This window comes from Salmo salar, chromosome 20 (assembly GCF_965601325.2).
Source record: "Salmo salar chromosome 20, fSalSal1, whole genome shotgun sequence".
NCBI lineage: Eukaryota > Metazoa > Chordata > Actinopteri > Salmoniformes > Salmonidae > Salmo > Salmo salar.
This window is the reverse complement of record NC_138310.1, coordinates 81236902-81264772: the sequence shown is the minus strand read 5'-3', so window position 1 is coordinate 81264772 and position 27871 is coordinate 81236902. Positions and strand designations below refer to the sequence as shown.

At 48.4% G+C, this 27871-nt stretch overlaps 1 protein-coding gene across 2 annotated transcripts in view; it reads left to right on the top strand.

The window, feature by feature from the left end:
- Nucleotides 1–27871, top strand: part of nox4 (NADPH oxidase 4) — a 197691-nt gene continuing 169820 nt past the window's right edge. The window contains exons 1-4 of one of the 2 annotated variants that reach the window (XM_045704002.2): nucleotides 2–508; nucleotides 888–983; nucleotides 8544–8654; nucleotides 8909–8993. In XM_045704002.2, coding sequence (XP_045559958.1) covers nucleotides 452–508; nucleotides 888–983; nucleotides 8544–8654; nucleotides 8909–8993 — 349 coding nt within the window. In that variant the 5' untranslated portion in view covers nucleotides 2–451. Of the gene's footprint in view, nucleotides 509–887; nucleotides 984–8543; nucleotides 8655–8908; nucleotides 8994–27871 lie in introns of both variants that reach the window. The other variant, XM_014163465.3, reaches the window with a different exon arrangement.

Sequence of the window (27871 nt, the reverse complement as noted above, 5' to 3'; positions counted from 1 at the left end):
AGGTTACTCTCTCGGGCAAATGTCCAGGGCCCCGACGTTGCACTCCCTGCTCTATAATAACCTACCGTTTTTTTCATGTTGCTTTCACCGCAGACACAACAGTGGACACTGAAGAACCGTGGAAAATTACCCACACGACCATCGAGTGCCGTGGCGCCCTCACCCGTTAGAAAAAGAGAAAGACGGGGGAGAAAGAGAGAGGGAGGGGAGGACGAGAAAACGACAAGCCGGTTCGCCGGTGCTAAAACACTCCACGCCGTGCACAAGGACGCCGGGACAGAAATGCCCCCCAAAGACTTGCGAGACATTAGAGTGCCAGTTTATCGGGAGTGATCCGCAAAGAGACGGGCTTGTGTCACTGGTAGGCGGAGATTCGGAGTCAAACAAAAGGGATTGATTTTCCATAAGCTCCCAAACTGGAAAACTTGGCGGCGGTCGGTGCGGCTGAAACATGGCTTTGTCAGTGCGGAGTTGGGTCGCGAACGAGGGAGGAAAACACTTGGTTCTGGTAAGAATAGTACAACCTAATCCCGAGACAACACTTTTATTACAGTATTACACTGTTATGACATGTTTTTACTATTGCAAAGAAAAGTAACTGAGTGGAGCTGTTGCAATTTACAATCCCGATCCTAACTGGGAATTGGATAGCAGCCTAACTAACACTTGAAAAGAGTGCTGTGGTCATTGGACGTTGTCATCATCAATCATTATCAATAATCAGATTCATCTTCATCTTCATCATCAGCACCACTGACATCTTATTTGTGTGTGTGTGTGTGTGTGTGTGTGTATATGTGTGTGTGTGTGTGTGATGTGTGTATATGTGTGTGTGTGTGTGTGTGTGTGTGTGTGTGTGTGTGTGTGTGTGTGTGTGTGTGTGCTAGGTGCTGTGGCTGGGAGCTAACACCTTGCTGTTCATGAGGACGTTCCTATTGTACTACTGTGGGCAGCAGTACCACTACCTCCATCAGATGCTCGGGGTAAGACGCCAGTCCAGCACACTGCTATTATACCGTGATCACAGAACAGAATGTATGGCAGGGATCATCAACTAGATACAGCTTCTAGAGCGGATGGTCGGGGGCCAGAACATAATTACAAATCATTTATAGACTGCAGATAGACCGCAAAAAGCCCAAACAGAGATAATATTTGACTAAAACACAATAATTTCAAACCTTGCTTACATTTGTATACAATCACACGTGTCTCTCTATTATGCGTGGGAATACTTGGGAACAGATTTACAAAATTAATATCACCTGGAGCTGATTTCTTGGATTTTTGAAAATATTTTTGCTTAGAAAACTTGGGGGGCCAAATAAAACTACAAGTGGGCCAAATTCGGGCCCGCGGGCCGTCATTTGAGGAACTCCTGGTGTATGGGGTGTGTGTATGTACTGTATGTAACACCCATACACACTTTATTTTTAGGGTTAGGGGGTTCCTATTCAGTCGTTGATAGTTATATAAAGACTCTGGATGGAGCCCAGGGACTTGGTGACATTCAGTTGATGCTCTGTGAGCATGGTGTATTTGTTGTCACAAGTCGTTGTGGGTCGCCGGTTTAGGCCACTAAAACAGCTACTTGTCCTTCACAATCAAACAAATGCCATTTCAATGCTTTGAGACATATTTTCTTGACTGTTTGGTCTATTGGCCTCTCACGCTAATATAAATGTTTTTATTTAAATATAACTCTGATGTTGTTGTTATACCTTGCATACAGTTACCATTCCACAGCTGAACCTGGTCTAAAAGAGCACTAAGGCAGACTGTCAGGATCCTTAGCCCTAGCTCAGTGACACTGGTACCAGTGGTCATAACCTAGGGCCAGGAGTTGTTCCTGACTACATGACCTTACCAGGAAAAACTCTAGTGCAAAATAAATATGGAAGTTAATCTAAAAGGCAGTAACTCCCCCACACACCTCTGGCAGGCGATCTGTATGAAGTAGGTGAGCCCTTCATACACTCCTCATACTTCTAGAAGGGCAAGTGTGGGCACGCCACTGGTCTCTGAATGAATTCCTGGGTAGCAGCTTTACACACGTGTGAGAGAGAGACAAACAGAGAGAGAGAGAGAGAGCCAGAGAGACTGAGGCAGAGAGACTGAGGCAGAGAGAGAGGCAGAGAGAAAGGCAGAGAGACTGAGGCAGAGAGACTGAGGCAGAGAGACTGAGGCAGAGAGAAAGGCAGAGAGACTGAGGCGGAGAGACAGGCAGAGAGACAGGCAGAGAGACAGGCAGAGAAACTGAGGCAGAGAGAGAGAAAGAGGCAGCGCGAGAGAGACAGAGAGAGAGGCAGATAGAGAGAAAAACAAAGAACAAACAGCAAAAACACATACATGATCAATTAAACAGTTTAGAGTCAGCTATTAAAGACTACCAGAACCCACTGGATTCTCCAATTACACTCAACAAAATATAAAGAGTTTACTGAGTTACAGTTCATATAAGGATATCAGTCAATTGAAATACATTAATTAGGCCCTAGTCTAGGTATGTCACATGACTGGGAATACAGATATGCACCTGTTGGTCACAGATACCTTAAAAAAGGCAGAGGCGTGGATCAGAAAATCAGTCAGTATCTGGTGTGACCACCATTTGCCTCATGCAGCGCGACACATCTCTTTCGCATAGAGTTGATCAGGCTGTTGATTGTGGCCTGTGGAATCTTGTCCCACTCCTCTTCAACGGCTGTGTGAAGTTGCTGGATTTTGGAGGGAACTGGAACACGCTGTCGTACACGTTGATCCAGGGCATCCCAAACATGCTCAATGGGTGACATGTCTGGTGAGTATGCAGGCCATGGAAGAACTGGGACATTTTCAGCTTCCTGGAATTGTGTACAGATCCTTGTGACATAGGGCCGTGCATTATCATGCTGAAACATGAGGTGATGGCAGTGGATAAATGACACAACAATAGCCCTCAGGATCTCGTCACATTCTCTGGTAACAGCTCTGGTGGACATTCATGCAGTCAGCCTGCCAATAGCACGCTCCCTCAAAACTTGAGACATCTGTGGCATTGTGTTGTGTGACAAAACTGCACATTTTACAGTGGCCTTTGTTGTCCCCAGCACAAGGTGCATCTGATCATGCTGTTTCATCAGCTTCTTGATATGCCACACCTTCCAGGTGGATGGATTATCTTGGCAAAGATAAATGCTCACTAACAGGGATGTAAACAAATTTGTGCACAAAATTTGAGAGAAATATGCTTTTTGTGCATATGGAATATTTCTGGGAACTTTTATTTCAGCTCATGAAACATGGGACCAACACTTTACATGTTGCGTTTATATTTTTGTTCAGTATGAACTATAGGACAAAATACAAACCCTTCAACCCAAAAAGGCCTGTGGTGTTGATGGCATCCTAAATGAAATGATAAAATATCTTTCCCAATATTTAGAACCAAGGACCGATGACCCCAATCCACAAAAGTGGAGACAAATTTGACCCCAATAACTACCGTTGGATATGCGTCACTAGCAACCTTGGGAAAATCCTCTGCATGATCATTAACGTTAACAGCAGAAAAACAATGTCCTGAGCAAATGTCAAGTTGGCTTTTTACCACATTACCCTACGACAGACCACATATAGTTGAAGTTGGAAGTTTACATACACCTTAGCCAAATCCATTTAAACTCAGTTTTTCACAATTCCTGACATTTAATCCCAGTAAAAAATCCCTGTCTTAGGTCAGTTAGGATCATCACTTTATTTTAAGAATGTGAAATGTCAGAATAATAGGAGAGAATGATTTATTTCATCTTTTATTTGTTTCATCACATTCCCAGTGGGTCAGAAGTTTACATACACTCAATTAGTATTTGGTAGCATTGCCTTTAAATTGTTTAACTTGGGTCAAAGGTTTCGTGTAGCCTTCCACAAGCTTCCCACAATAAGTTGAGTGAATTTTGTCCCATTCCTCCTGACAGAGCTGGTGTAACTGAGTCAGATTTGTAGGCCTCCTTGCTCGCACACGCTTTTTCAGTTCTTCCCACAACATTTCTACAGGATTGAGGTCAGGGCTTTGTGATGGCCACTCCAATACCTTGACTTTGTTGTCCTTAAGCCAATTTGCCACAACTTTGGAAGTATGCTTGGGGTCATTGACCATTTGGAAGACCCATTTGCGACCAAGCTTTAACTTCCTGACTGATGTCTTGAGATGTTGCTTCAATATATCCACAAAATGTTCCTTCTCATGATGCCATCTATTTTGTGAAGTGCACCAGTCCCTCCTGCAGCAAAGCACCCCCACAACATGATGCTGCCACCCCCGTGTTTCACGGTTGGGATGGTGTTCTTTGGTTTGCAAGCCTCACCATTTCCTCCAAACATAACGATGGTCGTTATGGCCAAACAGTTCAATTTTAGTATCATCAGACCAGATGACATTTCTCCAAAAAGTACGATCTTTGTCCCCATGTGCATTTGCAAACCGTAGTCTGGCTTTTTTATGGCGGTTTTGGAGCAGTGGCTTATTCCTTGCTGAGCGGCCTTTCAGGTTATGTCGATATAGGACTCGTTTTACTGTGGATATAGATACTTTGTACCTGTTTCCTCCAGAATCTTCACAAGGTCCTTTGCTGTTGTTCTGGGATTGATTTACTCTTTTCACACCAAAGTACGTTAATCTCTAGGAGACTGAATGTGTCTCCTTCCTGAGCGGTATGACGCCTGCGTGGTCCCATGGTGTTTATACTAGCGTACTATTGTTTGTACAGATGAACGTGGTATCTTCAGGCATTTGGAAATTGCTCCCAAGAATGAACCAGACTTGTGGAGGTCTATAATTTTTTTTCTGAGGTCTTGGCTGATTTCTTTTGATTTTCCCATGATGTCAAGCAAAGAGGCACTGAGTTTGAAGGTAGGCCTTGAAATACATCCACAGGTACACCTCCAATTGACTGAAATTATGTCAATTAGCCTGTCAGAAGCTTCTAAAGCCATGACATCATTTTCTGGAATTTTCCAAGCTGTTTAAAGGCACAGTCAAATTAGTGTATGTAAACTTCTGACCCACTGGAATTGTGATACAGTGAATTATAAGTGAAATAATCTGTCTGAAAACAATTGTTGGAAAAATGACTTGTGTCATGCACAAAGTAGATGTCCTAACCGACTTTCCAAAACTATAGTTTGTTAACAAGAAATTTGTGGAGTGGTTGAAAAACGAGTTTTAATGACTCCAACCTAAGTGTATGTAAACTTCCGACTTCAACTGTACATACTTTTTTTAGAATATACCTTTATTATTCCCCTCAAACCACCCCTCCCTCAATTGGAGTAAACGAATAAACAATTACACTTGGGCTTCTACCTTGAGTTTACACATATTATACACATTTTAGAGATACGATCTATTTTACAATAGTTATATTTTGTTTGTTTTTAGTTCTTCCTCTATTTCCGATGTCTATCCAGTTTGATTTCTATTTGTAACTATGCTATTTTACAACATTTCTGAACCTATATACATTTTACTGACCCCAGTTTTACATTGGTTATCTTGTTGTTATTAGTCCCACACTTCAGCTCCATTCAACCCCTCCCATCTATCTCCTATGTTAGTTTGTTGGTGATGTGGACATCCGATGAGTGTCAGAGCCGGTGTAGCATGATTCGATCTTAGTCCTGTATTGATGCTTTGCCTGTTTGATGGTTAGTCGGAGGGCATAGCGGGATTTCTTATAAGCTTCCCACTCCTTGAAAGCAGCAGCTCTAGCCTTTAGCTCAGTACGGATGTTGCCTGTAATCCATGGCTTCTGGTTGGGGTATGTACGTACGGTCACTGTGGGGACGACGTCTTCGATGCACTTATTGATGAAGCCAATGACAGATGTGGTGTACTCTTCAATTCCATCGGAAGAATCCCGGAACATATTCCAGTCTGTGCTTGCAAAGCAGTTCTGTAGCTTAGCATCTGCTTCATCTGACCACTTTTTTATTGATCGAGTCACTGGTGCTTCCTGCTTTAATTTTTGCTTGTTAGCAGGAATCAGGAGGATAGAATTATGGTCAGATTTGCCAAATGGAGGGTGAGGGAGAGCTTTGTGTGCGTCTCTGTGTGTGGAGTAAAGCTGGTCCAGAGTTTTTTTTTACCTCTGGTTGCACATTTAACATGCTGATAGAAATTTGGTAAGACGGACTTAATTTTCCCACGTTAAAGTCCACGGCCAATAGGAGCGCCGCCTTTGGTTTTCCTGTTTGCTTATGGTGGAATACAGCTCATTGAGTGCGGTCTTAGTGCATCAAACTGTGGTGGTATGTAGACAGCTACAAAAAATACAGATGAAAACTCTCTCTGTAGATAGTGTGGTCTACTGCTTATCATGAGATACTCTACCTCAGGCGAGCAAAACCTTAAGACTTCCTTAGATATCGTGCACCATCTGTTATTTACAAAAATACATAGTCCGCTGCCCCTTGTCTTACCAGACGCCGCTGTTCTATCCTGCCGTACATCGTATAACCAGCCAGCTGTATGTTGATAATGTCATCGTTCAGCCACGACTCCGTGAAGCATAAGATATTACTGTTTTGAATGTCCCATTGGTAGTTTAATCTTCCGCTTTGGTCATCGATTTTATTTTCCGAAGATTTCACGTTTGCTAGCAGAATGGAAGGAAGTGGGGGTTTATTCGATTGCCTACGAATTCTCAGAAGGCAGCCTGCCCTATGGCCCCTTTTTCTCCGCCGTCTGTTCACGCAAATGACTATGATCTGGGCCTGTTCCTGGGAGAGCAGTATATCATTCACGTCAGGCTCGTCGGACTCGTTAAAGGAAAAAAAGGATTCTGCCAGTCCGTGGTGAGTAATCACAGTCCTGATGTCCAGAAGTTATTTTCTGTCATAAGAGATGGTAGCAGCAACATTATGCACAAAATAAGTAAAAAAATAAGTTACAAACAACGCAAAGAAACAAACAAAAAAACACAATTGGATAGGAACACGTAAAACGTCAGCCAACTTACATAAAAATTAGAGACATATATTACACAGATCAACAAAGAATTTGAAAACAAATCCAATTTTTTTCTATTAGGTGAAATACCAGTGTGCCACCACAGCAGCAAGATTTATGACCTGTTGCCACAAGAGAAGGGCAACCAGTGGAACACAAACACCATATTAAATACAACTTATGTAAATTCGTCTTTATTCTTTAAAAAACATTTTGGAGTGTAATGTTTACTGTTCATTTCCCTTGTTTATTTCCCTTTTGTTTATTGTGTATTTCACATGCTTTGGCAGTATGTTTCTCATGCCAATAAAGCCCTTAAATTGAAATTGAATTGAGAGAGAGGCAGACAGAGCGAGATGTGTGTGTGTGTGTGTGCTGCATAGACTTTGCATGTGGGGGACAAATCCCTGCAAAAGAGATCTTATCTCATTCAGCTGTGTGTGTGTGTGTGTGTGTGTGTGTGTGTGTGTGTGTGTGTGTGTGTGTGTGTGTGTGTGTGTGTGTGTGTGTGTGTGTGTGTGTGTGTGTGTGTGTGTACAGAACTGTCGGGATATCAGATCACCCCTTCACTGTGGTTTTGCTGTCAGCTGTTTTCTATATGACAAACACTGTAGATGGTGTGTGTGTGTGTGTGTGTGTGTGTGTGTGTGTGTGTGTGTGTGTGTGTGTGTGTGTGTGTGTGTGTGTGTGTGTGTGTGTGTGTGTGTGTGTGTGTGTGTGTGTGTGTGAAGAATGATGAGGTGCCGTAATCCTGGAGGCCATGAGTGTTGACAGAGAGATGTGTGTGTCGGGGATGGGGGTGGAGGCTGTGAGCAGTGTGGTTTAGAGGGGAGATTACAATCATACAATGTATCATTTTATCTGTTAACTACACCTAGAATCTAACTGTGTGTGTGTGTGTGTGTGTGTGTGTGTGTGTGTGTGTGTGTGTGTGTGTGTGGTGTGTGTGTGTGTGTGTATTTGTGTGTGTGTGTGTTTGTGTATGTGTATTTGTGTGTGATTGTGTGTGTGTGTATTTGTGTGTGTTTGTGTGTGTGTATTTGTGTGTGTGTGTGTATTTGTGTGTGTGTGTGTTGTGTGTGTGTATTTGTGTATTTGTGTGTGTGTGTGTATTTGTGTGTGTGTTTGTGTATGTGTATTTGTTTGTGTGTGTGTGTATTTGTGTGTGTGTGTGTTGTGTGTGTGTATTTGTGTATTTGTGTGTGTGTGTGTATTTGTGTGTGTGTGTGTGTATTTGTGTGTGTGTGTGTGTGTATTTGTGTGTGTGTGTGTGTATTTGTGTGTGTGTGTGTGTGTGTGTGTGTGTGTGTGTGTGTGTGTGTTTGTGTGTGTTTGTGTGTGTGTGTGTGTATTTGTGTGTGTTTGTGTATGTGTATTTGTTTGTGTGTGTGTGTATTTGTGTGTGTGTGTGTGTTGTGTGTGTGTGTGTATTTGTGTATTTGTGTGTGTGTGTGTATTTGTGTGTGTGTGTATTTGTGTATTTGTGTGTGTGTGTGTGTGTATTTGTGTGTGTGTGTGTATTTGTGTGTGTGTTGGTGTGTGTGTGTTTCTCCAGCTAGGACTGTGTATCAGCAGGGCGTCTGCGTCAGTACTCAATCTGAACTGCAGTCTGGTGCTGCTGCCTATGTGTCGGTCTCTACTCACCTACCTCAGAGGAACACACACGGTACGGAGAGAAGGGGAGTGTGTGGTGTGTGTGTGTGTGTGTGTGTGTGTGTGTGTGTGTGTGCTCAGTAGTCTGGTAACGGCTGTCTGGAATGGGCAGAGAGTACTATAGTGAGGGTTTTGATATGTCTGAAGGCTGTACACTGACACTGTCCCCCCCCCCCCTCCTCCCCCCTCCTCCCTCCCCCCTCCCCCCCCTCCCCCCTCCCCCCTCCCCCCTCCCTCCCCCCTCCTCCCATACACACACCCCTCCAGGTGACAAGCAGAAAGGCCCGCAGGCTTCTGGACAAGAGTAAGACCTTCCATGTGGCGTGTGGAGTAGCCATTTGTGTATTTTCCGGTAAGTGTGTGTGTGTGTTGGGCGTTAGTGTGTGTTGAGGGATGGTGTGGGGAAATTGACCCAGCCCACTGGGCACAGAAGTCAGCTCAACGTCTAGTTTTGATTTACATGTGATTGAGTTATCAACTAACGTGAATTCAAGGTGAAATAAATAAAACATGTCATTGTATTTAGGTTAAAATATGGGTGAAAAAAATACAAAATTCCCTCAGGTTGATGACAGTGGAGGCTGCTGAGGGGAGGACGGCTCATATTCATGTCTGGAACGGAGCAAATGGAATGGCATCAAACACCTGGAAACCATGGAAACCATGTGTTTGATGTAGTTGATACCATTCCACTGATTCCTCTCCATTCATTACCCTGAGCCTGTTCTCCCCAGTTAAGGTACCACCAACCTCCTGTGGTTAATTACTTATTTCAAATCCAATCAGTTTTCCACCTTGATTCAATGTCATCACATAGAATTCTTTGGTTGAAATGACGTGGAAACAACTGTTTTTAACAAGAGGTGGGCTGGTTCTTCAGCATTCCATGACAACCAGCTGTGATGGATCACCAGCTGGCAAGGAGAGAGAGAGAGAGAGAGACAGAGAGAGAGAGACAGAGAGAGAGAGACAGAGAGAGAGACAGAGAGAAAGAGACAGAGAGAGACAGAGAGAGAGAGAGAGAGAGAGAGACAGAGAGAGAGAGACAGAGAGAGAGAGAGAGAGAGAGACAGAGAGAGAGAGACAGAGAGACAGACAGAGAGACAGAGAGAGAGAGACAGAGAGACAGACAGAGAGACAGAGAGAGAGAGACAGAGTACCAGTATGCCAGTGGAAGGGAGGACAGTACCAGTATGCCAGTGGAAGGGAGGACTGTACCAGGTGACACTATGAGCTGTATGCCAGTGGAAGGGAGGACAGTACCAGTATACCAGTGGAAGGGAGGACAGTACCAGTATACCAGTGGAAGGGAGGACAGTAACAGTATGCCAGTGGAAGGGAGGACAGTAACAGTATGCCAGTTGAAGGGAGGACAGTACCAGTATACCAGTGGAAGGGAGGACAGTGACAGTATGCCAGTGGAAGGGAGGACAGTACCAGTATACCAGTGGAAGGGAGGACAGTAACAGTATGCCAGTGAAAGGGAGGACAGTACCAGTATGCCAGTGGAAGGGAGGACAGTAACAGTATGTCAGTGGAAGGGAGGACAGTACCAGTATACCAGTGGAAGGGAGGACAGTAACAGTATGCCAGTGGAAGGGAGGACAGTACCAGTATGCCAGTGGAAGGGAGGACAGTAACAGTATACCAGTGGAAGGGAGGACAGTAACAGTATACCAGTGGAAGGGAGGACAGTAACAGTATGCCAGTGAAAGGGAGGACAGTACCAGTATGCCAGTGGAAGGGAGGACAGTAACAGTATGTCAGTGGAAGGGAGGACAGTACCAGTATACCAGTGGAAGGGAGGACAGTAACAGTATGCCAGTGGAAGGGAGGACAGTACCAGTATGCCAGTGGAAGGGAGGACAGTAACAGTATGCCAGTGGAAGGGAGGAATGTAACAGTATACCAGTGGAAGGGAGGACAGTAACAGTATGCCAGTGGAAGGGAGGACAGTAACAGTATGCCAGTGGAAGGGAGGACAGTACCAGTATGCCAGTGGAAGGGAGGACAGTAACAGTATACCAGTGGAAGGGAGGACAGTAACAGTATGCCAGTGGAAGGGAGGACAGTAACAGTATGCCAGTGGAAGGGAGGACAGTACCAGTATACCAGTGGAAGGGAGGACAGTAACAGTATACCAGTGGAAGGGAGGACAGTAACAGTATGCCAGTGGAAGGGAGGACAGTACCAGTATACCAGTGGAAGGGAGGACAGTACCAGTATACCAGTGGAAGGGAGGACAGTACCAGTATGCCAGTGGAAGGGAGGACTGTAACAGTATACCAGCGGAAGGGAGGACAGTAACAGTATGCCAGTGGAAGGGAGGACAGTAACAGTATACCAGTGGAAGGGAGGACAGTACCAGTATACCAGTGGAAGGGAGGACAGTACCAGTATACCAGTGGAAGGGAGGACAGTAACAGTATGCCAGTGGAAGGGAGGACAGTAACAGTATACCACTAGAAGGGAGGACAGTACCAGTATACCAGTGGAAGGGAGGACAGTAACAGTATGCCAGTGGAAGGGAGGACAGTACCAGTATACCAGTGGAAGGGAGGACAGTACCAGTATACCAGTGGAAGGGAGGACAGTAACAGTATGCCAGTGGAAGGGAGGACAGTACCAGTGTGCCAGTGGAAGGGAGGAATGTAACAGTATGCCAGTGGAAGGGAGGACAGTACCAGTATACCAGTGGAAGGGAGGACAGTACCAGTATGCCAGTGGAAGGGAGGACAGTGACAGTATGCCAGTGGAAGGGAGGACAGTACCAGTATACCAGTGGAAGGGAGGACAGTAACAGTATGCCAGTGGAAGGGAGGACAGTAACAGTATGCCAGTGGAAGGGAGGACTGTAACAGTATACCAGTGGAAGGGAGGACAGTAACAGTATGCCAGTGGAAGGGAGGACAGTAACAGTATACCACTAGAAGGGAGGACAGTACCAGTATACCAGTGGAAGGGAGGACAGCAACAGTATGCCAGTGGAAGGGAGGACAGTAACAGTATACCAGTGGAAGGGAGGACAGTAACAGTATACCAGTGGAAGGGAGGACAGTAACAGTATACCAGTGGAAGGGAGGACAGTACCAGTATACCAGTGGAAGGGAGGACAGTAACAGTATGCCAGTGGAAGGGAGGACAGTAACAGTATGCCAGTGGAAGGGAGGACAGTACCAGTGTGCCAGTGGAAGGGAGGAATGTAACAGTATGCCAGTGGAAGGGAGGACAGTAACAGTATGCCAGTGGAAGGGAGGACAGTACCAGTATACCAGTGGAAGGGAGGACAGTACCAGTATACCAGTGGAAGGGAGGACAGTAACAGTATGCCAGTGGAAGGGAGGACAGTAACAGTATGCCAGTGGAAGGGAGGACAGTAACAGTATGCCAGTGGAAGGGAGGACAGTACCAGTATAACAGTGGAAGGGAGGACAGTAACAGTATGCCAGTGGAAGGGAGGACAGTACCAGTATACCAGTGGAAGGGAGGACAGTAACAGTATGCCAGTGGAAGGGAAGACAGTAACAGTATGCCAGTGGAAGGGAGGACAGTAACAGTATGCCAGTGGAAGGGAGGACAGTAACAGTATATCATTAGAAGGGAGGACAGTACCAGTATACCAGTGGAAGGGAGGACAGTACCAGTATGCCAGTGGAAGGGAGGACAGTGACAGTATGCCAGTGGAAGGGAGGACAGTACCAGTATACCAGTGGAAGGGAGGACAGTAACAGTATGCCAGTGGAAGGGAGGACAGTACCAGTATACCAGTGGAAGGGAGGACATTAACAGTATGCCAGTGGAAGGGAGGACAGTAACAGTATACCAGTAGAAGGGAGGACAGTACCAGTATGCCAGTGGAAGGGAGGACAGTAACAGTATGCCAGTGGAAGGGATGACAGTACCAGTATGCCAGTGGAAGGGAGGACAGTACCAGTATGCCAGTGGAAGGGAGGACAGTACCAGTATGCCAGTGGAAGGGAGGAAAGTAACAGTATGCCAGTGGAAGGGAGGACAGTAACAGTATGCCAGTGGAAGGGAGGACAGTACCAGTATACCAGTGGAAGGGAGGACAGTAACAGTATGCCAGTGGAAGGGAGGACAGTAACAGTATACCAGTGGAAGGGAGGACAGTAACAGTATACCAGTGGAAGGGAGGACAGTAACAGTATACCAGTGGAAGGGAGGACAGTAACAGTATGCCAGTGGAAGGGAGGACAGTAACAGTATACCAGTGGAAGGGAGGACAGTACCAGTATACCAGTGGAAGGGAGGACAGTACCAGTATACCAGTGGAAGGGAGGACAGTAACAGTATGCCAGTGGAAGGGAGGACAGTAACAGTATACCAGTGGAAGGGAGGACAGTACCAGTATGCCAGTGGAAGGGAGGACAGTACCAGTATACCAGTGGAAGGGAGGACAGTACCAGTATACCAGTGGAAGGGATGACAGTACGAGTATACCAGTGGAAGGGAGGACAGTAACAGTATGCCAGTGGAAGGTAGGACAGTACCAGTATGCCTGGGGAAGGGAGGACAGTACCAGTATACCAGTGGAAGGGAGGACAGGAACAGTATGCCAGTGGAAGGGAGGACAGTACCAGTATACCAGTGGAAGGGAGGACAGTAACAGTATGCCAGTGGAAGGGAGGACAGTACCAGTATACCAGTGGAAGGGAGGACAGTAACAGTATGCCAGTGGAAGGGAGGACAGTACCAGTATACCAGTGGAAGGGAGGACAGTAACAGTATGCCAGTGGAAGGGAGGACAGTTACCAGTATACCAGTGGAAGGGAGGACAGTAACAGTATGTCAGTGGAAGGGAGGACAGTACCAGTATACCAGTGGAAGGGAGGACAGTAACAGTATGCCAGTGGAAGGGAGGACAGTACCAGTATACCAGTGGAAGGGAGGACAGTAACAGTATGCCAGTGGAAGGGAGGACAGTACCAGTATACCAGTGGAAGGGAGGACAGTAACAGTATGCCAGTGGAAGGGAGGACAGTAACAGTATACCAGTGGAAGGGAGGACAGTAACAGTATACCAGTGGAAGGGAGGACAGTAACAGTATACCAGTGGAAGGGAGGACAGTAACAGTATACCAGTGGAAGGGAGGACAGTAACAGTATGCCAGTGGAAGGGAGGACAGTAACAGTATGCCAGTGGAAGGAAGGACAGTACCAGTATACCAGTGGAAGGGAGGACAGTAACAGTATGCCAGTGGAAGGGAGGACAGTAACAGTATGCCAGTGGAAGGGAGACCAGTAACAGTATGCCAGTGGAAGGGAGGACAGTGCCAGTATACCAGTGGAAGGGAGGACAGTAACAGTATGCCAGTGGAAGGGAGGACAGTACCAGTATGCCAGTGGAAGGGAGGACAGTAACAGTATGCCAGTGGAAGGGAGGACAGTACCAGTATACCAGTGGAAGGGAGGACAGTACCAGTATACCAGTGGAAGGGAGGACAGTACCAGTATACCAGTGGATGGGAGGACAGTAACAGTATGCCAGTGGAAGGGAGGACAGTAATAGTATACCAGTGGAAGGGAGGACAGTAACAGTATACCAGTGGAAGGGAGGACAGTAACAGTATGCCAGTGGAAGGGAGGACAGTACCAGTATACCAGTGGAAGGGAGGGCAGTAACAGTATGCCAGTGGAAGGGAGGACAGTAACAGTATACCAGTGGAATGGAGGACAGTAACAATATGCCAGGGTAAGGGAGGACAGTACCAGTATACCAGTGGAATGGAGGAAAGTACCAGTATACCAGTGGAAGGGAGGACAGTACCAGTATACCAGTGGAAGGGAGGACAGTAACAGTATGCCAGTGGGAGGACAGTACCAGTATACCAGTGGAAGGGAGGACAGTAACAGTATGCCAGTGGAAGGGAGGACAGTAACAGTATACCAGTGGAAGGGAGGACAGTACCAGTATACCAGTGGAAGGGAGGACAGTAACAGTATACCAGTGGAAGGGAGGACAGTAACAGTATGCCAGTGGAAGGGAGGACAGTACCAGTATACCAGTGGAACGGAGGACAGTAACAGTATGCCAGTGGAAGGGAGGACAGTACCAGTATACCAGTGGAAGGGAGGACAGTAACAGTATGCCAGTGGAAGGGAGGACAGTACCAGTATACCAGTGGAAGGGAGAGAAGTACCAGTATACCAGTGGAAGGGATGACAGTAACAGTATGCCAGTGGAAGGGAGGACAGTAACAGTATGCCAGTGGAAGGGAGGACAGTACCAGTATACCAGTGGAAGGGAGGACAGTAACAGTATGTCAGTGGAAGGGAGGACAGTACCAGTATACCAGTGGAAGGTAGGACAGTAACAGTATGCCAGTGGAAGGGAGGACAGTACCAGTATACCAGTGGAAGGGAGGACAGTAACAGTATGCCAGTGGAAGGGAGGACAGTACCAGTATACCAGTGGAACGGAGGACAGTAACAGTATGCCAGTGGAAGGGAGGACAGTAACAGTATACCAGTGGAAGGGAGGACAGTAATAGTATACCAGTGGAAGGGAGGACAGTAACAGTATACCAGTGGAAGGGAGGACAGTACCAGGTGACACTATGAGCTGTATGCCAGTGGAAGGGAGGACAGTACCAGTATACCAGTGGAAGGGAGGACAGTACCAGTATACCAGTGGAAGGGAGGACAGTACCAGTATGCCAGTGGAAGGGAGGACTGTAACAGTATACCAGTGGAAGGGAGAACAGTACCAGTATACCAGTGGAAGGGAGGACAGTAACAGTATGCTAGTGGAAGGGAGGACAGTAACAGTATACCAGTGGAAGGGAGGACAGTACCAGTATACCAGTGGAAGGGAGGACAGTACCAGTATACCAGTGGAAGGGAGGACAGTAACAGTATGCCAGTGGAAGGGAGGACAGTACCAGTATACCAGTGGAAGGGAGGACAGTACCAGTATGCCAGTGGAAGGGAGGACAGTACCAGTATACCATTGGAAGGGAGGACAGTACCAGTATACCAGTGGAAGGGAGGACAGTACCAGTATACCAGTGGAAGGGAGGGCAGTAACAGTATGCCAGTGGAAGGGAGGACAGTACCAGTATGCCAGTGGAAGGGAGGACAGTAATAGTATGCCAGTGGAAGGGAGGACAGTACCAGTATACCAGTGGAAGGGAGGACAGTAACAGTATGCCAGTGGAAGGGAGGACAGTACCAGTATACCAGTGGAAGGGAGGACAGTAACAGTATGCCAGTGTAAGGGAGGACAGTAACAGTATACCAGTGGAAGGGAGGACAGTAACAATATGCCAGTGGAAGGGAGGACAGTACCAGTATACCAGTGGAATGGAGGACAGTACCAGTATACCAGTGGAAGGGAGGACAGTAACAGTATGCCAGTGGGAGGACAGTACCAGTATACCAGTGGAAGGGAGGACAGTAACAGTATGCCAGTGGAAGGGAGATCAGTAACAGTATACCAGTGGAAGGGAGGACAGTACCAGTATACCAGTGGAAGGGAGGACAGTAACAGTATGCCAGTGGAAGGGAGGACAGTACCAGTATACCAGTGGAAGGGAGGACAGTAACAGTATACCAGTGGAAGGGAGGACAGTACCAGTGTACCAGTGGAAGGGAGGACAGTAACAGTATGCCAGTGGGAGGACAGTACCAGTATACCAGTGGAAGGGAGGACAGTAACAGTATGCCAGTGGAAGGGAGATCAGTAACAGTATGCCAGTGGAAAGGAGGACAGTAACAGTATGCCAGTGGAAGGGATGACAGTACCAGTATACCAGTGGAAGGGAGGACAGTAACAGTATGCCAGTGCAAGGGAGGACAGTAACAGTATACCAGTGGAAGGGAGGACAGTACCAGTATACCAGTGGAAGGGAGAGAAGTACCAGTATACCAGTGGAAGGGAGGACAGTACCAGTATACCAGTGGAAGGGAGGAGAGTAACAGTATGCCAGTGGAAGGGAGGACAGTAACAGTATGCCAGTGGAAGGGAGGACAGTACCAGTATGCCAGTGGAAGGGAGGACAGTACCAGTATGCCAGTGGAAGGGAGGAAAGTAACAGTATGCCAGTGGAAGGGAGGTCAGTAACAGTATGCCAGTGAAAGGGAGGACAGTACCAGTATACCAGTGGAAGGGAGGACAGTACCAGTATACCAGTGGAAGGGAGGACAGTACCAGTATGCCAGTGGAAGGGAGGACTGTAACAGTATACAAGTGTAAGGGAGGACAGTAACAGTATGCCAGTGGAAGGGAGGACAGTAACAGTATACCACTGGATGGGAGGACAGTACCAGTATACCAGTGGAAGGGAGGACAGTAACAGTATGCCAGTGGAAGGGAGGACAGTAACAGTATACCAGTGGAAGGGAGGACAGTAACAGTATACCAGTGGAAGGGAGGACAGTACCAGTATGCCAGTGGAAGGAAGGACAGTAACAGTATGCCAGTGGAAGGGAGGACAGTAACAGTATGCCAGTTGAAGGGAGGACAGTACCAGTGTGCCAGTGGAAGGGAGGACAGTAACAGTATGCCAGTGGAAGGGAGGTCAGTAACAGTATGCCCATGGAAGGAGGACAGTACCAGGTGACACTATGAGCTGTATACCAGTGGAAGGGAGGACAGTACCAGGTGACACTATGAGCTGTATGCCTGTGGAAGGGAGGACAGTACCAGTATACCAGTGGAAGGGAGGACAGTAACAGTATGCCAGTGGAAGGGAGGACAGTAACAGTATACCAGTGGAAGGGAGGACAGTACCAGTATACCAGTGGAAGGGAGGACAGTAACAGTATACCAGTGGAAGGGAGGACAGTACCAGTGTACCAGTGGAAGGGAGGACAGTAACAGTATGCCAGTGGGAGGACAGTACCAGTATACCAGTGGAAGGGAGGACAGTAACAGTATGCCAGTGGAAGGGAGATCAGTAACAGTATGCCAGTGGAAAGGAGGACAGTAACAGTATGCCAGTGGAAGGGATGACAGTACCAGTATACCAGTGGAAGGGAGGACAGTAACAGTATGCCAGTGCAAGGGAGGACAGTAACAGTATACCAGTGGAAGGGAGGACAGTACCAGTATACCAGTGGAAGGGAGAGAAGTACCAGTATACCAGTGGAAGGGAGGACAGTACCAGTATACCAGTGGAAGGGAGGAGAGTAACAGTATGCCAGTGGAAGGGAGGACAGTAACAGTATGCCAGTGGAAGGGAGGACAGTACCAGTATGCCAGTGGAAGGGAGGACAGTACCAGTATGCCAGTGGAAGGGAGGAAAGTAACAGTATGCCAGTGGAAGGGAGGTCAGTAACAGTATGCCAGTGAAAGGGAGGACAGTACCAGTATACCAGTGGAAGGGAGGACAGTACCAGTATACCAGTGGAAGGGAGGACAGTACCAGTATGCCAGTGGAAGGGAGGACTGTAACAGTATACAAGTGTAAGGGAGGACAGTAACAGTATGCCAGTGGAAGGGAGGACAGTAACAGTATACCACTGGATGGGAGGACAGTACCAGTATACCAGTGGAAGGGAGGACAGTAACAGTATGCCAGTGGAAGGGAGGACAGTAACAGTATACCAGTGGAAGGGAGGACAGTAACAGTATACCAGTGGAAGGGAGGACAGTACCAGTATGCCAGTGGAAGGAAGGACAGTACCAGTATGCCAGTGGAAGGAAGGACAGTACCAGTATGCCAGTGGAAGGGAGGACAGTAACAGTATGCCAGTGGAAGGGAGGTCAGTAACAGTATGCCCATGGAAGGAGGACAGTACCAGGTGACACTATGAGCTGTATACCAGTGGAAGGGAGGACAGTACCAGGTGACACTATGAGCTGTATGCCTGTGGAAGGGAGGACAGTACCAGTATACCAGTGGAAGGGAGGACAGTAACAGTATGCCAGTGGAAGGGAGGACAGTAACAGTATACCAGTGGAAGGGAGGACAGTACCAGTATACCAGTGGAAGGGAGGACAGTAACAGTATTCCAGTGGAAGGGAGGACAGTAACAGTATGCCAGTGGAAGGGAGGACAGTACCAGTATGCCAGTGGAAGGGAGGACAGTACCAGTATACCAGTGGAAGGGAGGACAGTACCAGTATACCAGTGGAAGGGAGGACAGTACCAGTATACCAGTGGAAGGGATGGCAGTAACAGTATGCCAGTGGAAGGGAGGACAGTACCAGTATGCCAGTGGAAGGGAGGACAGTACCAGTATACCAGTGGAAGGGAGGACAGTAACAGTATGCCAGTGGAAGGGAGGACAGTACCAGTATACCAGTGGAAGGGAGGACAGTAACAGTATGCCAGTGGAAGGGAGGACAGTACCAGTATACCAGTGGAAGGGAGGACAGTAACAGTATGCCAGTGGAAGGCAGGACAGTACCAGTATACCAGTGGAAGGGAGGACAGTACCAGTATACCAGTGGAATGGAGGACAGTACCAGTATACCAGTGGAAGGGATGGCAGTAACAGTATGCCAGTGGAAGGGAGGACAGTACCAGTATGCCAGTGGAGGGGAGGACAGTACCAGTATACCAGTGGAAGGGAGGACAGTAACAGTATGCCAGTGGAAGGGAGGACAGTACCAGTATACCAGTGGAATGGAGGACAGTAACAGTATGCCAGTGGAAGGGATGCCAGTACCAGTATACCAGTGGAAGGGAGGACAGTAACAGTATGTCAGTGGAAGGGAGGACAGTACCAGTATACCAGTGGAAGGGAGGACAGTAACAGTATGCCAGTGGAAGGGAGGACAGTACCAGTATACCAGTGGAAGGGAGGACAGTACCAGTATACCAGTGGAAGGGAGGACAGTAACAGTATGCCAGTGGAAGGGATGCCAGTACCAGTATACCAGTGGAAGGGAGGACAGTAACAGTATGTCAGTGGAAGGGAGGACAGTACCAGTATACCAGTGGAAGGGAGGACAGTAACAGTATGCCAGTGGAAGGGAGGACAGTACCAGTATACCAGTGGAAGGGAGGACAGTAACAGTATACCAGTGGAAGGGAGGACAGTAACAGTATACCAGTGGAAGGGAGGACAGTAACAGTATACCAGTGGAAGGGAGGACAGTACCAGTATGCCAGTGGAAGGGAGGACAGTACCAGTATACCATTGGAAGGGAGGACAGTACCAGTATACCAGTGGAAGGGAGGACAGTACCAGTATACCAGTGGAAGGGAGGGCAGTAACAGTATGCCAGTGGAAGGGAGGACAGTACCAGTATGCCAGTGGAAGGGAGGACAGTACCAGTATACCAGTGGAAGGGAGGACAGTAACAGTATGCCAGTGGAAGGGAGGACAGTACCAGTATACCAGTGGAAGAGAGGACAGTAACAGTATGCCAGTGGAAGGGAGGACAGTACCAGTGTACCAGTGGAAGGGAGGACAGTAACAGTATGCCAGTGGAAGGGAGGACAGTACCAGTATACCAGTGGAAGGGAGGACAGTAACAGTATGTCAGTGGAAGGGAGGACAGTACCAGTATACCAGTGGAAGGGAGGACAGTAACAGTATGCCAGTGGAAGGGAGGACAGTAACAGTATGCCAATTGAAGGGAGGACAGTAACAGTATGCCAGTGGAAGGGAGGACAGTAACAGTATGCCAGTGGAAGGGAGGACAGTAACAGTATACCAGTGGAAGGGAGGACAGTACCAGTATACCAGTGGAAGGGAGGACAGTACCAGTATACCTGTGGAAGGGAGGACAGTAACAGTATGCCAGTGGAAGGGAGGACAGTAACAGTATGCCAGTGGAAGGGAGGACAGTAACAGTATGCCAGTGGAAGGGAGGACAGTACCAGTATACCAGTGGAAGGGAGGACAGTAACAGTATGCCAGTGGAAGGGAGGACAGTAACAGTATGCCAGTGGAAGGGAGGACAGTAACAGTATACCAGTGGAAGGGAGGACAGTACCAGTATACCAGTGGAAGGGAGGACAGTACCAGTATACCAGTGGAAGGGAGGACAGTAACAGTATGCCAGTGGAAGGTAGGACAGTACCAGTATACCAGTGGAAGGGAGGACAGTAACAGTATGCCAGTGGAAGGGAGGACAGTACCAGTATACCAGTGGAAGGGAGGACAGTAACAGTATGCCAGTGGAAGGGAGGACAGTACCAGTATACTAGTGCAAGGGAGGACAGTAACAGTATGCCAGTGCAAGGGAGGACAGTAACAGTATACCAGTGGAAGGGAGGACAGTACCAGTATACCAGTGGAAGGGAGAGAAGTACCAGTATACCAGTTGAAGGGATGACAGTAACAGTATGCCAGTGGAAGGGAGGACAGTAACAGTATGCCAGTGGAAGGGAGGACAGTAACAGTATGCCAGTGGAAGGGAGGACAGTAACAGTATGCCAGTGGAAGGGAGGACAGTGCCAGTATACCAGTGGAAGGAAGGACAGTAACAGTTTGCTAGTGGAAGGGAGGACAGTAACAGTATGCCAGTGGAAGGGAGGACAGTAACAGTATCACCAGTGGAAGGGAGGACAGTACCAGTATACCAGTGGAAGGGAGGACAGTAACAGTATGCCAGTGGAAGGGAGGACAGTAACAGTATACCAGTGGAAGGGAGGACAGTAACAGTATGCCAGTGGAAGGGAGGACAGTACCAGTATGCCAGTGGAAGGGAGGACAGTACCAGTATACCAGTGGAAGGGAGGACAGTACCAGTATACCAGTGGAAGGGAGGACAGTAACAGTATGCCAGTGGAAGGTAGGACAGTACCAGTATACCAGTGGAAGGGAGAGAAGTACCAGTATACCAGTGGAAGGGAGGACAGTACCAGTATACCAGTGGAAGGGAGGAGAGTAACAGTATGCCAGTGGAAGGGAGGACAGTAACAGTATGCCAGTGGAAGGGAGGACAGTACCAGTATGCCAGTGGAAGGGAGGACAGTACCAGTATGCCAGTGGAAGGGAGGAAAGTAACAGTATGCCAGTGGAAGGGAGGTCAGTAACAGTATGCCAGTGAAAGGGAGGACAGTACCAGTATACCAGTGGAAGGGAGGACAGTACCAGTATACCAGTGGAAGGGAGGACAGTACCAGTATGCCAGTGGAAGGGAGGACTGTAACAGTATACAAGTGTAAGGGAGGACAGTAACAGTATGCCAGTGGAAGGGAGGACAGTAACAGTATACCACTGGATGGGAGGACAGTACCAGTATACCAGTGGAAGGGAGGACAGTAACAGTATGCCAGTGGAAGGGAGGACAGTAACAGTATACCAGTGGAAGGGAGGACAGTAACAGTATACCAGTGGAAGGGAGGACAGTACCAGTATGCCAGTGGAAGGAAGGACAGTAACAGTATGCCAGTGGAAGGGAGGACAGTAACAGTATGCCAGTTGAAGGGAGGACAGTACCAGTGTGCCAGTGGAAGGGAGGACAGTAACAGTATGCCAGTGGAAGGGAGGTCAGTAACAGTATGCCCATGGAAGGAGGACAGTACCAGGTGACACTATGAGCTGTATACCAGTGGAAGGGAGGACAGTACCAGGTGACACTATGAGCTGTATGCCTGTGGAAGGGAGGACAGTACCAGTATACCAGTGGAAGGGAGGACAGTAACAGTATGCCAGTGGAAGGGAGGACAGTAACAGTATACCAGTGGAAGGGAGGACAGTACCAGTATACCAGTGGAAGGGAGGACAGTAACAGTATTCCAGTGGAAGGGAGGACAGTAACAGTATGCCAGTGGAAGGGAGGACAGTACCAGTATGCCAGTGGAAGGGAGGACAGTACCAGTATACCAGTGGAAGGGAGGACAGTACCAGTATACCAGTGGAAGGGAGGACAGTACCAGTATACCAGTGGAAGGGATGGCAGTAACAGTATGCCAGTGGAAGGGAGGACAGTACCAGTATGCCAGTGGAAGGGAGGACAGTACCAGTATACCAGTGGAAGGGAGGACAGTAACAGTATGCCAGTGGAAGGGAGGACAGTACCAGTATACCAGTGGAAGGGAGGACAGTAACAGTATGCCAGTGGAAGGGAGGACAGTACCAGTATACCAGTGGAAGGGAGGACAGTAACAGTATGCCAGTGGAAGGCAGGACAGTACCAGTATACCAGTGGAAGGGAGGACAGTACCAGTATACCAGTGGAATGGAGGACAGTACCAGTATACCAGTGGAAGGGATGGCAGTAACAGTATGCCAGTGGAAGGGAGGACAGTACCAGTATGCCAGTGGAGGGGAGGACAGTACCAGTATACCAGTGGAAGGGAGGACAGTAACAGTATGCCAGTGGAAGGGAGGACAGTACCAGTATACCAGTGGAATGGAGGACAGTAACAGTATGCCAGTGGAAGGGATGCCAGTACCAGTATACCAGTGGAAGGGAGGACAGTAACAGTATGTCAGTGGAAGGGAGGACAGTACCAGTATACCAGTGGAAGGGAGGACAGTAACAGTATGCCAGTGGAAGGGAGGACAGTACCAGTATACCAGTGGAAGGGAGGACAGTACCAGTATACCAGTGGAAGGGAGGACAGTAACAGTATGCCAGTGGAAGGGATGCCAGTACCAGTATACCAGTGGAAGGGAGGACAGTAACAGTATGTCAGTGGAAGGGAGGACAGTACCAGTATACCAGTGGAAGGGAGGACAGTAACAGTATGCCAGTGGAAGGGAGGACAGTACCAGTATACCAGTGGAAGGGAGGACAGTAACAGTATACCAGTGGAAGGGAGGACAGTAACAGTATACCAGTGGAAGGGAGGACAGTAACAGTATACCAGTGGAAGGGAGGACAGTACCAGTATGCCAGTGGAAGGGAGGACAGTACCAGTATACCATTGGAAGGGAGGACAGTACCAGTATACCAGTGGAAGGGAGGACAGTACCAGTATACCAGTGGAAGGGAGGGCAGTAACAGTATGCCAGTGGAAGGGAGGACAGTACCAGTATGCCAGTGGAAGGGAGGACAGTACCAGTATACCAGTGGAAGGGAGGACAGTAACAGTATGCCAGTGGAAGGGAGGACAGTACCAGTATACCAGTGGAAGAGAGGACAGTAACAGTATGCCAGTGGAAGGGAGGACAGTACCAGTGTACCAGTGGAAGGGAGGACAGTAACAGTATGCCAGTGGAAGGGAGGACAGTACCAGTATACCAGTGGAAGGGAGGACAGTAACAGTATGTCAGTGGAAGGGAGGACAGTACCAGTATACCAGTGGAAGGGAGGACAGTAACAGTATGCCAGTGGAAGGGAGGACAGTAACAGTATGCCAATTGAAGGGAGGACAGTAACAGTATGCCAGTGGAAGGGAGGACAGTAACAGTATGCCAGTGGAAGGGAGGACAGTAACAGTATACCAGTGGAAGGGAGGACAGTACCAGTATACCAGTGGAAGGGAGGACAGTACCAGTATACCTGTGGAAGGGAGGACAGTAACAGTATGCCAGTGGAAGGGAGGACAGTAACAGTATGCCAGTGGAAGGGAGGACAGTAACAGTATGCCAGTGGAAGGGAGGACAGTACCAGTATACCAGTGGAAGGGAGGACAGTAACAGTATGCCAGTGGAAGGGAGGACAGTAACAGTATGCCAGTGGAAGGGAGGACAGTAACAGTATACCAGTGGAAGGGAGGACAGTACCAGTATACCAGTGGAAGGGAGGACAGTACCAGTATACCAGTGGAAGGGAGGACAGTAACAGTATGCCAGTGGAAGGTAGGACAGTACCAGTATACCAGTGGAAGGGAGGACAGTAACAGTATGCCAGTGGAAGGGAGGACAGTACCAGTATACCAGTGGAAGGGAGGACAGTAACAGTATGCCAGTGGAAGGGAGGACAGTACCAGTATACTAGTGCAAGGGAGGACAGTAACAGTATGCCAGTGCAAGGGAGGACAGTAACAGTATACCAGTGGAAGGGAGGACAGTACCAGTATACCAGTGGAAGGGAGAGAAGTACCAGTATACCAGTTGAAGGGATGACAGTAACAGTATGCCAGTGGAAGGGAGGACAGTAACAGTATGCCAGTGGAAGGGAGGACAGTAACAGTATGCCAGTGGAAGGGAGGACAGTAACAGTATGCCAGTGGAAGGGAGGACAGTGCCAGTATACCAGTGGAAGGAAGGACAGTAACAGTTTGCTAGTGGAAGGGAGGACAGTAACAGTATGCCAGTGGAAGGGAGGACAGTAACAGTATCACCAGTGGAAGGGAGGACAGTACCAGTATACCAGTGGAAGGGAGGACAGTAACAGTATGCCAGTGGAAGGGAGGACAGTAACAGTATACCAGTGGAAGGGAGGACAGTAACAGTATGCCAGTGGAAGGGAGGACAGTACCAGTATGCCAGTGGAAGGGAGGACAGTACCAGTATACCAGTGGAAGGGAGGACAGTACCAGTATACCAGTGGAAGGGAGGACAGTAACAGTATGCCAGTGGAAGGTAGGACAGTACCAGTATACCAGTGGAAGGGAGGACAGTAACAGTATGCCAGTGGAAGGGAGGACAGTACCAGTATACCAGTGGAAGGGAGGACAGTAACAGTATGCCAGTGGAAGGGAGGACAGTACCAGTATACTAGTGCAAGGGAGGACAGTAACAGTATGCCAGTGCAAGGGAGGACAGTAACAGTATACCAGTGGAAGGGAGGACAGTACCAGTATACCAGTTGAAGGGAGGACAGTAACAGTTTGCTAGTGGAAGGGAGGACAGTAACAGTATGCCAGTGGAAGGGAGGACAGTAACAGTATGCCAGTGGAAGGGAGGACAGTAACAGTATGCCAGTGGAAGGGAGGACAGTAACAGTATGCCAGTGGAAGGGAGGACAGTGCCAGTATACCAGTGGAAGGAAGGACAGTAACAGTTTGCTAGTGGAAGGGAGGACAGTAACAGTATGCCAGTGGAAGGGAGGACAGTACCAGTATGCCAGTGGAAGGGAGGACAGTACCAGTATACCAGTGGAAGGGAGGACAGTAACAGTATGCCAGTGGAAGGGAGGACAGTACCAGTATACCAGTGGAAGGGAGGACAGTAACAGTATGCCAGTGGAAGGGAGGACAGTAACAGTATGCCAGTGGAAGGGAGGACAGTACCAGTATACCAGTGGAAGGGAGGACAGTAACAGTATGCCAGTGGAAGGCAGGACAGTACCAGTATACCAGTGGAAGGGAGGACAGTACCAGTATACCAGTGGAATGGAGGACAGTACCAGTATACCAGTGGAAGGGATGGCAGTAACAGTATGCCAGTGGAAGGGAGGACAGTACCAGTATGCCAGTGGAAGGGAGGACAGTAGCAGTATACCAGTGGAAGGGAGGACAGTAACAGTATGCCAGTGGAAGGGAGGACAGTACCAGTATACCAGTGGAATGGAGGACAGTAACAGTATGCCAGTGGAAGGGATGCCAGTACCAGTATACCAGTGGAAGGGAGGACAGTAACAGTATGTCAGTGGAAGGGAGGACAGTACCAGTATACCAGTGGAAGGGAGGACAGTAACAGTATGCCAGTGGAAGGGAGGACAGTACCAGTATACCAGTGGAAGGGAGGACAGTACCAGTATACCAGTGGAATGGAGGACAGTAACAGTATGCCAGTGGAAGGGATGCCAGTACCAGTATACCAGTGGAAGGGAGGACAGTAACAGTATGTCAGTGGAAGGGAGGACAGTACCAGTATACCAGTGGAAGGGAGGACAGTAACAGTATGCCAGTGGAAGGGAGGACAGTACCAGTATACCAGTGGAAGGGAGGACAGTAACAGTATGCCAGTGGAAGGGAGGACAGTACCGTTATACCAGTGGAACGGAGGACAGTAACAGTATGCCAGTGGAAGGGAGGACAGTAACAGTATACCAGTGGAAGGGAGGACAGTAACAGTATAGCAGTGGAAGGGAGGACAGTAACAGTATACCAGTGGAAGGGAGGACAGTACCAGGTGACACTATGAGCTGTATGCCAGTGGAAGGGAGGACAGTACCAGTATACCAGTGGAAGGGAGGACAGTAACAGTATGCCAGTGGAAGGGAGGACAGTACCAGTATACCAGTGGAAGGGAGGACAGTACCAGTATGCCAGTGGAAGGGAGGACAGTACCAGTATACCATTGGAAGGGAGGACAGTACCAGTATACCAGTGGAAGGGAGGACAGTACCAGTATACCAGTGGAAGGGAGGGCAGTAACAGTATGCCAGTGGAAGGGAGGACAGTACCAGTATGCCAGTGGAAGGGAGGACAGTACCAGTATACCAGTGGAAGGGAGGACAGTAACAGTATGCCAGTGGAAGGGAGGACAGTACCAGTATACCAGTGGAAGAGAGGACAGCAACAGTATGCCAGTGGAAGGGAGGACAGTACCAGTGTACCAGTGGAAGGGAGGACAGTAACAGTATGCCAGTGGAAGGGAGGACAGTACCAGTATACCAGTGGAAGGGAGGACAGTAACAGTATGCCAGTGGAAGGGAGGACAGTACCAGTATACTAGTGCAAGGGAGGACAGTAACAGTATGCCAGTGCAAGGGAGGACAGTAACAGTATACCAGTGGAAGGGAGGACAGTACCAGTATACCAGTGGAAGGGAGAGAAGTACCAGTATACCAGTTGAAGGGATGACAGTAACAGTATGCCAGTGGAAGGGAGGACAGTAACAGTATGCCAGTGGAAGGGAGGACAGTAACAGTATGCCAGTGGAAGGGAGGACAGTAACAGTATGCCAGTGGAAGGGAGGACAGTGCCAGTATACCAGTGGAAGGAAGGACAGTAACAGTTTGCTAGTGGAAGGGAGGACAGTAACAGTATGCCAGTGGAAGGGATGACAGTAACAGTATGCCAGTGGAAGGGAGGACAGTAACAGTATGCCAGTGGAAGGGAGGACAGTAACAGTATGCCAGTGGAAGGGAGGACAGTACCAGTATACCAGTGGAAGGGAGGACAGTACCAGTATACCAGTGGAAGGGAGGACAGTAACAGTATGCCAGTGGAAGGGAGGACAGTACCAGTATGCCAGTGGAAGGGAGGACAGTACCAGTATACCAGTGGAAGGGAGGACAGTACCAGTATACCAGTGGAAGGGAGGACAGTAACAGTATGCCAGTGGAAGGGAGGACAGTAACAGTATGCCAGTGGAAGGGAGGACAGTACCAGTATACCAGTGGAAGGGAGGACAGTACCAGTATACCAGTGGAAGGGAGGACAGTAACAGTATGCCAGTGGAAGGGAGGACAGTACCAGTATACCAGTGGAAGGGAGGACAGTACCAGTATACCAGTGGAATGGA